Here is a 14296-nt window from a genome sequence, read left to right as displayed (position 1 = left end):
AGAGCCGAGCGTTAGTTAGAGCGTTTGAACCAGTTCCGCTGCCTGATTAGCATTACAGGCTTTGCAGCTGAGGCGGCTAACTCATTTGTTTACCAATTTAATTTTTAATGTAGCTATTGTCAGCTACTCGGCAGCGGTTTTAGTTTGACACTAACGCGAGCTGTGATAACAACTAAATTCGTTTCAAATAGCATTGAGATGCCACAAAACTTTACACGCGAGTGCCTTAGTGCCCACGATCAGCAAGTGCTGAATGCCATATTCAAACCGCTGGAGCTCACTTCGAGTGTGGCGCAAGCAATTACACCTGAAGTGCACGCCGAACTTGTGGATGTCGAGCCGGACAGTGCGGCAGTGCAACAATCCAAGGCGCTGGAGGTGCGCGCCATCAAATTGGCGGAGGAAGGCAAGTTGTTGGAAGCTTTGCAGAACTTTGAGCAAGCGCTCAACGTGGCGCCAACACGAGCTTCTGTTTACAACAATCGTGCACAGGCGCTGCGACTAGTCGGCAGGGATGAGGGTGAGTGACGGATGGCACAATTAATATTTTTTTAACCAAATACGCAAAACATTGTTGTTGACAAACTTTGGCTGATGTGCAATATAATATTTATAACAGTGGCTCACAAACTGCTCACAGTTTGCGAAGCAATGTGTAAGTTTTGCTTACGTTGTGCATACTTCAGACACCAACCATACAAGGCGACATCTAGTGTTGAGAAAAGCACATTATATTTAGGGTAAATTGTGGTTTTTTGGTTGTGAAGTATATTTGTGGCAATAAGTTCGTTAAGGCAACTTACGGTGAGTACTTCAATTTCGTTTACTCTCTCTTAAACTTCATAATACAGCGCTAAGCTGATATTTAAGGTCAAAGTTAGTTACATATATATAAAATGCCTTTCTATAATGTTAACAATTGCTTGCAATCTTTTATATTATCTTCTAAGAGTATATCTATATAACATATTTTTTCAACAGAGGCACTCGTCGAACTGTCGCATGCGATTGAATTGTGCACCGAGCAAACGCGCACGAAATGCACCGCGCTCTGCCAGCGTGGCGTGCTCTACAGGAAGCAGAACAATGTGGATGCAGCGCGCAAGGATTTTGAGGAGGCGGCGCAGTTGGGCAGCAGCTTCGCCAAAATACAGGTACAACATACACGCACACATACACTATGAAACGCCTACCCCATGTGCACTTGTTACACACATACTTTAATAAAAAACACTAATTTTTTTTTTTTAAACTTCTTTCCAGCTAGTGGAGATCAACCCCTTTGCGGCACTTTGCAACCAAATGCTGCGCCAGGCATTCGATCAATTGAAGTAGTATTTATTGCTGTTGCGGAATTTCTAAATAAAAATAAACTGCACAAGCGCTGCGTAGCAAAATGAAGCTATTAACTATTTTAATTACATAATATGAGCGTTTAAATAGAAGCACATCAAAAATCCTTTGAGCGCAGAAAAAGTCTTTTGCGGCGTGACTAAGCCAACACACAAAAAAAAAAATACATACATATATGTGGTAAAAATAAATCCAAAACTAAAATCAAAAATGTCGCTGCTGCTAAAATAAGTTGCGGTAAATTGTGCTCATCTCGACGAACCCTTGCCAAGCTAACAGTGTGCGCATGCGTTGCTTTAAAGCAGCGCAGTGCTCGCAATTTTTTATTCTGTTTTCAGTTTGCAGTTGCAGATTGCGGCAAGGTGCGTTTTAGCAATACTAACAACAGCAACAACAAGCATATTTAGTCCTAGCAGACAACAATAACAAATGTCTAGTGTCTCTACATATACGCATACATATCTACAATGCATAAGTATGTATATATGTGCGCATCAGCAACAGTTGCAACCGACACTCAGCAAGTCTCGACTGCCGACGCGTCTTAGCAATTGGCACGTGGTATGCGCGCGAACTCTTGCCTGCCCCATATCACTGTTGCACGACCAGCCTGCGATTGCAACTAGCCGCATGCAGCCAGACACTGCTTTGCGCTATTGGTACGTGTGCCAGTTTAGTTGTGGTTGAGGCGGTTGTTGTTGTTGCCACAGTGATTATGATTAAAAGGCATTTACGAGCAGCGCGTTGCCACATCGTCTGTTGAACGTCGCACGGAGCGGCGCAATGTGCATATAAAAACAACTGTTACGGTTTTGCGGCGGTCACAACAATAGCAACAAATACAGTCACAACTGATGCCTTAACAGTTATTAAATGCAACACATGCCACAACAACAACAAAAGCAGCAATCACTACGAGGACCTCTGGCGCGAGGGGAGCAAGTAAAAGAAATCCCTAAGAACGGCGTAGAGAATCAGCGGCGAAAGGAGAAACATTTATCACACAAACACACACACACATATACATACACAGAATTGATTTAAACGGTATTGTGTTCAAAAATGCTATCTTAACTCACCACTTTGTGTGAACGTATGAAGAAACAGCTTTCAAGAACACAGTGATTCTTTCTAGACGACTCTAGCGAAAAATTTTTTTTTTTTCTTAGCCTGAGGTTAAAATTTGTAGGTTATAAAAAAATAAAATTTTTGGAAAAAAACCATTTTTTTTAACACTCACTTTTAAAGTAAATTTCGAGTTAAAATTTTTTTGAGCAAAAAAATTTTTAATAAGTGTTCTAGAAGCTGTGGAGAGTCCTCTTTTTGGCCAATTAAAAGTTATCAACTTAAAAAATTTTTTTGTGGTCAGTATTGGAGTTTTAAAAAATAATTCTTAGACGACAACATTAAAAGCGTTAAAGTAAATTTTGAGTCAAAAACCGTCAAATTCGGTAATTTTTACATAAATGTAAGGAGTTTAAAACAAAAAAAAATTTTTTTTGCCTAAAAAAATTTTAACTCGAATTTTACTTAAAAAAAAATTTGTTTTTCCAAAAATTTTCTTTTTTTATAATCTACAAATTTTACCCTCAGGCTAATCAAAATAAACATTTTTTTTTGCTCCTCCCTAATACATATAATATATCCATACAATTCCTTTAAAAAAGTAACTGTTTTCCTCAAACCCTAAAACGAACCACTGTTCACATATACATATGTTTCCACTTTTACATAAATAACTGCAAATAATACAAAATACATGTACATCTCAGGCCGCAACAGTTGCAATCAAGCAGTGGCACTAGCAACAGGAGCAACCTCGGTTGATAACAAAATTATTTAAATAAACGAAAGTGGTTTCTTGGCTTTTTGCGTTGCCACGAATGAAAAAACTCGGTCATTCGTATGGGAGATTTTTCTCTAAAGCTGCGCCAGCGCAATGTGTTTTTGCCACGGCTGTATGTGTTGTGTGATGTGTTATGTGGCATGCGGCATGCGTGCCAGCGCGTCATGGTGGCACGAGCTGAAATCAAAAGCTAGCAGAAAAAAAACCAATGTTGAAGCAAACCGCAGAAAAGACTGAGTGCTGAACTTCTTTCGAATTGCTGTTGAAGGAGGAGCGGTGGAGTTGTAACTGAAATCTCCACTGCAGGACGTTAGTATCCAAAACCCTTCGACCGCAACTGCTGTTGCCGATGATGCTGTCACTTTTTGCGTTTCTTGTTGTTGTTATTGCTGTTGCCCTTGTCTTTCAGTGACAGCCGCCGTTAAAACAAAGTCCCAGTATCAAAGCAAATTCGCTGAGAATAGTTTTTCTGCTCGCGCGCACCGAGCAGAACAGTTAACCATTGAAATTGTGCGCACCGACAACGGCCGACGGCCGACGACCGACGACCCAGACACAGCGCAGATCCTGTTTAATGCAATTTTAGTGAAATTTGCTTTTGCTGCTACCACTGTTGTTATTGTTGTTGACTGCTGCTGTGGCAGCTTTGGAGACGCATTCGAAATAATGACGCGATTGCGGTTAAGCTGTGTCTGCAATGACTTGGCCAACGCCAAAAGAACAGGTGCACCCACAAGGATAACAAAAGCAACAACAAAAACTATAAGTACAACATAGTAGAAAAAGCAGAGTTGAAGATGCGTATGAGCAGGAAAAAAAATCACAATTCATGTCAGCGGTTTTGTGTTCCAACAATTGGGATTTTCGCATTAAGATGTCTTCCCGACGTTTAAAGTGCTTTTAGATAACCCTGCCGCACTGCAAATTGAAGACGATTAAGTTCGTAAGACTAAAAGCCAAAGCAAATAACATTATTTTAGCAAAGCTGTGACAGAAATTAGAACCATGAATGAAAAGAGATAGAGACTATAGCTCTGCCCAAAACACTCTTTTTCTCTTGTCTGTAATAAAGCATAGCACCGGGCGCTCATTGCTGCCTCATTAATAACCAACATTTGCAAATGTTGACATTCATTAATTGCCACTTGATTTACCGACCATGACTCCTTTTTCACTTTTCACAAACAAGACGAGTTACTACGCGAATATCTGCAATTTACACCATGCAGTCGCGGCAGCCACAACGCCTCCACGCACTTGGCTCCTGCGTCATCAACCACCGCCTGCACAGTCGCTCCGACATGAAGATGGCACTGAAGAGTCAACAAAGGCGAATGGCGCCTGCCGACATGAATAGCAACTGAAATCATGTAATTATGTTGCCTTTTGTCAGGTCGGACGACATAAGCAGCCGCCGAAGTAACAGAATAGGCAGACGCTGCAGAACGCCAAACGCCATAAGCGCAATGCGAGTTGTGCAAGTGGGCACTGCCGAGCTATGCTGTAACTATTTTTATGCAAATCGCTACTGACAGCTGTTGAATAGACCAGCCAACCAACCGTTCAACCACTAAATTGTTCGACCAACAACGGTAGCAGCAGCAACGAACGTGCGCGCCTCACAAAGACAGTCGAAGAATATCGCCAACAAAACTAGAATAAAATCACTTGAGTCAACAGCAGCGAGTTGGAGCTAAGGTGTACGTATCTCCTTGCCTGCATAACCAGGCCTATCTAAAAGCTTTTGGTAAGCTGTATCGGCGTTGGTGTAGTTCATAGTTGTGGCTGCGCCGCAAAACGCTTTGATGTGTAGGCAAATCTCACGCGTAGTCTTAGTTTTAGTTAGTGGAACCACAAATCTGTGTTTGCTACAGCACAATGGACTGACAATTCACAAAACGACCGACCCAAAGACAAACCGGCACATTCTGCCGCACAATACTTCCGATTCGGATTGTTATTATTGCATATTTGAAGTTTAAGATGCTCACTGGTAGGTATTTCACCACATGCCAACTCGGATTGGAGTCACCACAGAAATACATTTGCACAATGACTGTTAAGGTATTTGCACGCAAAGTGTTGCCAAAGAAACGAATTTTTTAAAGGATCCTCACGCAAACCTAATATTTATTGATTAAGATGTGATGGATAGGATTTCACTCAGTGACTTCAGGATGAATTCTTAGATACTCAGAGAACAACAAAAGAACTCTAGAGACATCACTCGGTTTCCAACGGTTTCGGTTGCGACTCTGTGTAGTAATTACCAACGTTGAAGAGTCTCTCACTGGTAGTATTTAAATCCTCATTTATATAAACGTATAAGCTACATTGGAATATCATATCATATTTCTCCTTCTCGGCCTATGCGATGGTGGTTTGTTAAGCGTTTCATCATTATGTATCTTTCCTTGCTTCACCGTTTCTTCATAGCCGCATTGTTGTTTATTATTCCAGCTAATGCCTTCTTTATCTTGATTGTATAACTGCTATTGATACAAGTAAACCACATTATCCAATATGTGCTATGTCACTCCGCAGCTACATAAGGTGGCGCTAGAGAAAGCATACAAACCGCATATCCTTTATTGTCTTTCACAATCAGCTTAATTTTCATTTGAGGCTTCCTCGTGGACTGCCTCTTGAATATACATAATTTCACTCACCGGTATGCTCACAATATGAATGCACCAGGCACCCCCACCTTTCAGCATCCTTCATCGCAACTCCCCCATTGTAATGATTGTAATGTGTGCTCTGTATTTGGTGCCGTAAAGGAATTCGCTCGTATTTGCTTATTTGCGTATCAAACGCACCTACTTGTCTGCCGCCAGCCGACTGTTGAACAACCAAAGCAACCGATGCTACTTCCACTCAACCAGTTGCTGCTACAACGCCAACTCCAGCTCCAATTCGGCGCACAGCTCGGCCACGGCACTGCTGCAATTTCCATGATAAATGTTTGTGCCATCGCTCGCGTGTGCAATTGTTCGCAATTCATGTTGTTGATGTTATTGCCGTTGTTGCCGCTGACAATTGCTCACTTGGGTTGCCAGCCTGCAGCGCTAGCCAGTGGTTGGCTCATTGGTCACTTGGCTTGTTGGTTGACTAGCTAGTGGCGCTTGCTGCCCCGCCGCTGCGTTGTATTTGGTAAATTGTTTTATTGCGATTGCAATTACGCTGACGCGGTCGTACGCTTACTGTTGTTGTCAGCTACCGAGGAGGTCCCATGCGGCGGCGCAGCTACCTAAACGACATCAAAAATATTGTCGCTACGACAAACAAACTCGACAATATGGTCACATGTGACGTCTGAGTTTTGCTTTTGGTTGGATAGGCAGTTTGTTGTTTAGTTTTTGTTTTCCTCCTTTCCTTCGCCTGATTCATTCACGTGTGATATTACACAAATAAGTACATTGATTGTCTGAGCATTCACTGGTGCGACGCGCATCTCCGCTATTGCCAGCAACATGCCCAAATATGTATGTATGTATGTGCCCATATGCCAGTCTAGTCGCACATGCGCAGATTGCTTGCCAAAGCCAAGTTGAGTTTACGAATAAGACACCATCGCGTCGATCTGTCTGTTAAGCGACGGTGAATGGAACGGCTTAGGAAATCAGGAAGCCCGCTTTGCTTGACCTATCACTAATAGACGGCATTATTGTATCATTTAGGGACAGCTCGGAATTGTCTGAAATGATAATAAATGGCTGGGGTTTGTAGAAGATGCGTTCAGTGAACGTATATGGGCATGGATAGTCGAATTATGCGCTCGGAAGTATATACTATATGAATTTGTACATTTACTTTATTATGTTAGAAGTACATATTTGGCACTCGTAGTGGGCTGAAAGTAATTACAACGGATTTACATTGTTTGAAGTTGTGGAGAGTTAATCGTCGGAGATGCGACATGTGGATTCATATTTTTCAAGAACAGTCGCGTTTACACTCTAAACATTTTCTAGTGTTCGTTAATGAACATGTTGGAATCATATCACAGCTTAACTCTTATCACATCCAATATCTACCTCATATTTCTAACCAGTGAAGTGAATTCCAGCTCTAGATTTGCGTTAGCGATCGTCACCGGAGAATTAACGAGTTGGTTGATGTTCAAACGAACTTTAGGTGCTAGCGCAAAGAGGTAGTTAGAGCTCTGCGACGATTGATCAGTAATTAATTGCAAATAACAAGAAAATCTGCTCAGGCTAAGCCGACAATTGAGCACAAAAGTTCGTGTACAAAGAAGGCACAAATCCGGAAAATTAAAAGCGTCATCTGTTTGCAAATGTTTTGTGTTTGGGGTGTCAATGACAGCCAAGAGGGATAACATCACAACCACAACAATAACAATACAACATGAGTGTGCACAGCAAGTTGAAACAACCGAAGCCACAAAGCAAATTGAGCAACTAAAGGAAATGAAAAGGCAAACAAAGACGAACGACGACGACGACAGCCGGCACGCGCTCAGGTAGAAAAGGACAGTTAACCACTGATTATACATACGTATGCATGTATATGTGTGTATATACATGGCTTAGACATATGGATGATGCACAATCGAAGCGATGGTCTAACTGCATAGCTCGGTTGGCTTGCTAAATGGACTACCAAAAATGTTCCAACCAGAGATCGAACCAAGCATACCTGAATTGAATAGCGGACGAGCCGAGCCAAACAATGCAATTGACTCTGGTAATCAAACAGCCGGTGCTGGAGGGCAGGCAAAGGATCAAACTGTGATCTAAAATGCAAAAGGTGAATAACCAGTGCAGCGCCGCGCAGCGCTTAGGGTCAGCTGAAAAAATCCAATCTGAATATGTGCTCAACAAAAGGGTAGAGGACCTGAAGCTCTTTTTATGAGTATTTAGTTTTAAACTTTTTATTAAAGAGAGGAAGCTGCCACTTCCACCACTGCTGCCGCCGCGACTGTTGCTGTTGCAGGAAAGAGTGCCGATAGACATCTAATATCTGGCTAGCTCGATCAAATTACAGTTCCGTTTCGAGATCAGGTGGGTGCGAAAGTCGAACACAGTTAAGAATTTTAATATTTTTTAATGCATGATATTAGACAGACACGCGTTAACTGTTAATAAAAAATGATTTTAATGGCACACCGCATACACAAACACACACACAATTGCAAGCGTGTTGAAAAAATCCACATACAATTTTTTTGGACACACAATTTCGGGTTTCGCTGCAACTTCCCTGGAAGTGCGACATGTGTTAAGATACCCGTTGTGCGTCGTTCTGCGGCATTGTTGGTATGCAATGCGCATTTCTTGCCTCACCTACGGCTGATACTGTGTTTTTTTCGGCACAACTGACGCCTTCGCCTGAACGCACAACACAAGGACCAAGGATGTGCATTAAATTGCGGCCCTTGTATAACAGTTGAATTTGTATCGGCTGTTGCTGCTGGTGTTGGTGGTGGAGTGCATGCCTTCGTGCTTGCTTGATTTGTTGTTGTTTCTTATTCAGTTTCTGCATTTTCTGCTTTTGAATCATAGGCGAAAGTAGTGACCCTACAGTTCGATTTTGATGAATGCAATAATGGCGATGCGTCGCACTTTCGGTCGTCTAACGTCAGATAATTATTAGAAATTCGAAAATAATATAAAATTAATTTTGAAGTTGAAACAAAGGGATCCATTTTGTTTAGAATTTCTGGAAAGCACTTCTTTACTCACGAGATCTTTACTATTATGAACGATCCACAACGAAGGAGAGATGCTTTTCGAAGAACATTTCGGATACATATTTTTTGCACACATGCGCATGCGTGCCCAGTGTCCAATGTGAACTCCTGCAATAGCGGCGAGATGAACTTGAAGGCATGAAGTTGCGCTTCACTCTCGGCTAAAAGAATCTCGCGATCGGACAGAAGTTGCTCGTCGACCTGCTGAGTGCGCACGATATCCATTAGTCAAGAGCTAGAATGCAAGACGTTAATTGAGATCCAACTCGATCCCATTCCGATGTGAGAGGGCCAGGTTACCCCGCCTGGCTAGCTTATCGACTTTGCAGTTGCCAGCGATTCCGCTGTGACCAGCTACAAAAAGAGCCTGATGTTGAAGTAGCTAGATGATATTTCCAGTGAAGACAGTCACTACTTGACTAGCGCACTGCTGTCGGAGTGAATGCTCACTTCTCTAAACGATGCTGCACTTCGTAGCAGTGCGTCTACCGCCACCTTGATAGCAGCCACTTCCGCCTAAAAAACACCACAGCGTCCGGTAGCCTAAAGCTAAGATTGACGAAGAGCGCCTTACTGAAAACCCGCCTACAAGATTGAGGTTAAGTACTTACGAAAAAAGTAACTGGAATGTCTTCTACGCCAAAATCACGGAACCACTACAAATAGTTAACAAAAATCAAAGATTCCCAAATTACTTCCTGAAAAGAACAGTCTAAAATAAAAGCAAAACAACACACCAACCGGACGAATTCTTGTAGGAATTCGGTATTTGCATATCTAAAGAGATTTCGCGTAGAATTAAAAGGCACTCCGCAAGGTACCTTGAATCAAATAAAAATCAAACGCAATAAATTTATTACCGAATCGCGGCTACTGGTCTTCCATTGCTACGCCATTATCTACACAATGGGCATGTCGGCTTGAACTGAAGGCATTTCCTTCGCCACAATGCAACAGATGGCTGTGTAGTACTTTTTTGTACCAAAAGTTTCGTGAGTCGGCAAGCTAAGAATCACTCGCACACACACACAGATACAACGGAAAATGTATCGTGAAGATTGTTGGCAATTATTAAAATGATAATTGCACAAATCTGGCTATCAATTGACGACCATCGAAGGACCTCCGCAAGCCACGCGAGTAATGCGAACGGCCATACCCACAAACTCCAGCCGGCAATTCAGCGCACATGCAACGAGCAACCAGCGATAGACGGCCCAAACGACATAAAGTGGCTAATATTGCTAAAAAGGCGGCATTGCAGCCGCAATCGCACCCATTGCTAACAATAACGAACAACTGTTGTCGCTGCAACGACAGCCGCGTCTGGCCGCATGGGCTTATCAAACGCTCGAACAGCCATGGAGGGAAGCAAACTGAAGGTTTTCGTTGACAATTGGCTTTTAATTTAAGGTAACAAACAACTGTTGCCAATTGGCCATGTGTGTGTGTTTCTTTTTATATTTGACCAAATGTGCAGCAAACGAAGAAAGCCGCTCAGGAACGCTTTATATATACATACATATGTATATACATAATTGAATACGGTAACGATTGAGCATATGTACACAGGCTTTCTGCTATATTTTTGTGCGCTATGAATCTGCGTGAACGCGTAACGAAAGCTAACGGTGGTGTGTGCGCCACTGCCGCCCTCTACAATCGCCAGTGCTTCGCTTCTGCTACGGGCGTATCTGCGCTTGTTTGCCCAAAAACGAGTAAAATTACTAAAAAATAAATTTTGATAAAGTAATTGTGGTTGCCGCTTGGCGGAGCGCGCCAGGAACGATTAGACGCAGCTGAGGTTTGAGTTGACCAGCGACATAGCGAGACTTTGGCTGAAAATCACACAATCACAATAACATTAATAGAAAAACGACAAAAGAGTAAAGGAAAACTGATACAGAGGCGCGGACATGGGGCATTTGAAGACCGCATGCGGCGCTTGTTTGCTAGGCGAACAGTAGTTCTGGCCTCCGAACCTGGTGCTGCGTTTGTGCCGCCCAGTTACAGGCGCGCGCAAAGCTACGGTCGGCTCAGAAACATTCAGCGGCTCACAAGGAGTGCGTACATATGATTGAAATCAGCGAATTTGTGTGGCGTATACAGTAGCTGCCCTGGCGGGCGGACATTGCTGTGTTGACGATGCACGGCGTGTGCATGCTGACCGCCGCGGCCATAGTGGGTCTGCGCGCTGATTGTAGATGCCCTACGCGCGACGACGTTTGAGAACAAATCGCAATAATTTGCATTTCAAAGTGAATTTATTTCAATTTTATTTGATATTAATTGCGTATAAGCCGCAAGATCGCTGCGACCACATGTTGCAATAATAGTAGCATAAAAACAATAGCAGGCGAGTACAGTGGCGCGATTTGTTCTTGCCTCAATAAATGATGATCGCGCGCTGAGTTCTGGTTGAGCGCAGTGCTTGTTGTACAAACATTTACACACAGGCATCTGCGGATGACTTTCCAGATAGAAATGCGACCTGGCGCGCAGGCCACAACAACAACAACCCAACTAGTGGCACTTGACCCCGCTACTAGACTTATTGCCAATATTATTCCAGCAATTAGTGTTGTTGTAACACACACTTTTGTTTTTGTTATTAGTAGTAACATCGCTGTTAGCAATGTGAAGAATGTGCCGCGCTGCTGCTCATTACTTCATTGTCAACTCAACGGCACTTTGGTGGCGCCTTACACGCGCACCTAACCACTGCTGTCGCTGCCACTGTAACGCGCAAAACCAGAGCAAACTCCAGCAGGCTGCCAAACAACAACAAACACAATTGTAAGCAAATATGGCTTGTGGCGTATCGCCAACATGACCACACGTAGCGCCTGCGCTGCACACAAATCTGGCAACGCTCTTTTGTCACTGCCCATTTACTGGTAATTATTTGTAGTTTGCCACGCTGTGGGTGGCGACTAGCGGCGCAGCGCTCACTTACCCAAAGACTTTGGTTTGCCCTGCGCTTCTGTTAAACAACTTAAGACGCTATGTGTAAATATATATACATATGTGTAAGTGGTATATAATAGGTATAGAGTGTGAGGTTTGGTAATTTTCTGGTTTTCGGTTAGAGCAAATTTTTTAAGTCGCTGCCAAGTTGTCTGCTGTAATTAAATGCGATATTCAGTGACTTATTTGCTTCCTTTTATGGGAAAGCGTTAATTTCGTTGCGATATGTTGTCGCTGTGCGCAGTATTTACCGGCTTGCATTTCTCAAATTCAGCAAAGTCTTTTTCTACATTTAATACAAAATGCCTACAAGCATTGCTGTTACTTGAGAGAATTAGTTCACGTGAATGCATGCTTAATGCGCTGATTACCACTGCTGACCCTTGAGCTGTCACTAACTGAATGAGACAGCGCCCTGCGCCGAGCTTGGTTAAACTTAGTTTAAGAAGGCAAGTTCAGAAGTCACATAAATGAAATTGACAAGTTTTGGACAACTTTAACTATCTGATATCTTAGATATGCTATTTAAGGTAATTTTCGGGCTTTATTTTCGCTGATGATTATTTTTTTGCATTTTTACCTTATTTACCAGGGAAATGCCAAAAATATCACACACGATCTCACAAATACTCCCACAACTCACGGCTGAGGTTTTAAAATAAATACAAACAGATTTAGGTGCCAAGCTACCACACCACCACCACTCAGCTGTGGTGAATAAGCGAATGAGTGCAACAAAAACAATGCCGCATCGGTTGACTAACAAAGTGTGAGAAGTAAACGCCCCACCAAGCAAGCTGGCTAGCCAATCCGAGCGCGGCAAAAAGGCACAAATGCAAAAACAACAACAAAACCAATAGAGCGCCGTGAGCAGGCCTGCGCAGACAATGCAGCTGAAACCAAAGTGTGATGGAATTTTTGTTTGTTATTTATGTGCGGCGACAATATTTGCTTGTTGTTATTGTTGCGTTTGTGTTAACTTATGGTTTTTGACGATGGCGGCGCTGTTGTAGCTGTTGATGTGATTACGCTTGTGAGCGTTAGTGGTGTCAATCGCACAAAAGGCAAATGGTGATTTTAGCAACAATAAAAACAACGAAAAAAGCAAAAATTAAAAACAAATGAGTTAGTAGATAAAAAGCGCTTGATTAAAATAGTAAATGCTTCTTTGCTGAAATTGTTGTGTGTGGCTTGTTGTTGTTTTTAATTGTTTGCTGTTTTATTCGTTGAACGCTCGCTACGCGTTCGGTTGGACTTATTAGTAACACAAAAACAACATTGTTGACTGTATATTTTGGCGGCAACATACGGTGAGTCCGTTACAAAAAATTACGATGGTAGCTTATCGCCAGCGACCTCAAGCTGCCTGTCGAACGCGTTAGCTAGCGAGAGTGCGCGTCCCTAACCCCTAACGCCAACTGGCTGACATTCGTCAGTCACATTTCTATTTTGGCGTTTTTACCGCAAACACCCTCATCGTCGTGACAATGTAAATGCCCTCTCGATATATTTTATGTACAAATGTGCACATATATTGTATGTATGCCTATGACCCCTCATGTGTAACTGAAGTTGCGCTTTTTCCAACAACTAGTTGCCCCGATAAGGCAATACAAAATTGTAATTGCAGGCACACTTCACATAGTCCAGTGATAAAACAAAAACCGCTCTAGCGCAACATCTTCTTGCGAAGGGTGCACACTCACACGCATACACATATGCATATACCATAGGTGCTCATGCATGTGTGGCACGTATAGCAGAGAAAATGCCAAGTAGCAGGGAAAGTGCGCTAAGGAAGCGTGCCTGGCACCCGCCTATCTATTATTTCGAATGGCCCAATACATGCGCGTTCTAAACGCTTCGCTCTGCAAGTAGAGGGCTGCGTATCGCCTTTTCCTTAGCCATTAAGACCCGTATGTATATTTGGCTATAAGAAAACCACTTACAGCCGTCGTGCTAAGACTCACTTCCTTCTACACATTCATAGAAATTAACATTCTTCCACATGTTTGAGAAAAATTGGCGCGAAAATGTCACGGAAGTGCAACGTATCCTTTCAACAACATGGACTTTTTCAGCTTCTATACCACCTTAGTGCCATCTTACTACCAAAAATACGTTACAAGTTATTCAAATGTGCCCAACCAGCATAATTTTGACTAGTTTTATATGCGTTGTATGAGAGAACATTAGAATTTTATTTAATTGTTCGTTTACCTACAACTGCGTTAGGTTTATCGTCGACCATACGAGTAAAACAGGTGGCGCAGGTGTCTATACTTTTGAGCCTATTTACATTGGAGCTCATTGGATTAATTTTCTTTCAATGCTTGTAAAGTTTATTGGGCGCAATCGGACTGAGAGTGTAAAGTATGATAGAAAAATGCTGTGCTTCTCTTCACAATGACAAACAA

General features: G+C 42.5%; 1 protein-coding gene across 1 annotated transcript; it reads left to right on the top strand.

Moving 5' to 3' along the window:
* The first annotated feature begins 123 nt into the window (after positions 1 to 123).
* LOC106621792 (tetratricopeptide repeat protein 36 homolog) lies at positions 124 to 1401 on the top strand. Its single transcript, XM_014240777.3, has 3 exons — positions 124 to 520; positions 982 to 1154; positions 1264 to 1401. Exons 1-3 carry the CDS (start codon positions 199 to 201, stop codon positions 1333 to 1335), a joined length of 567 nt encoding a protein of 188 aa, XP_014096252.2. The 5' UTR covers positions 124 to 198; the 3' UTR covers positions 1336 to 1401.
* The last annotated feature ends 12895 nt before the right edge of the window (positions 1402 to 14296 follow it).

This window comes from Bactrocera oleae, chromosome 6 (assembly GCF_042242935.1).
Source record: "Bactrocera oleae isolate idBacOlea1 chromosome 6, idBacOlea1, whole genome shotgun sequence".
NCBI classification, from domain to species: Eukaryota; Metazoa; Arthropoda; class Insecta; order Diptera; family Tephritidae; genus Bactrocera; species Bactrocera oleae.
This window is presented reverse-complemented; position numbering and strand designations above follow the sequence as displayed.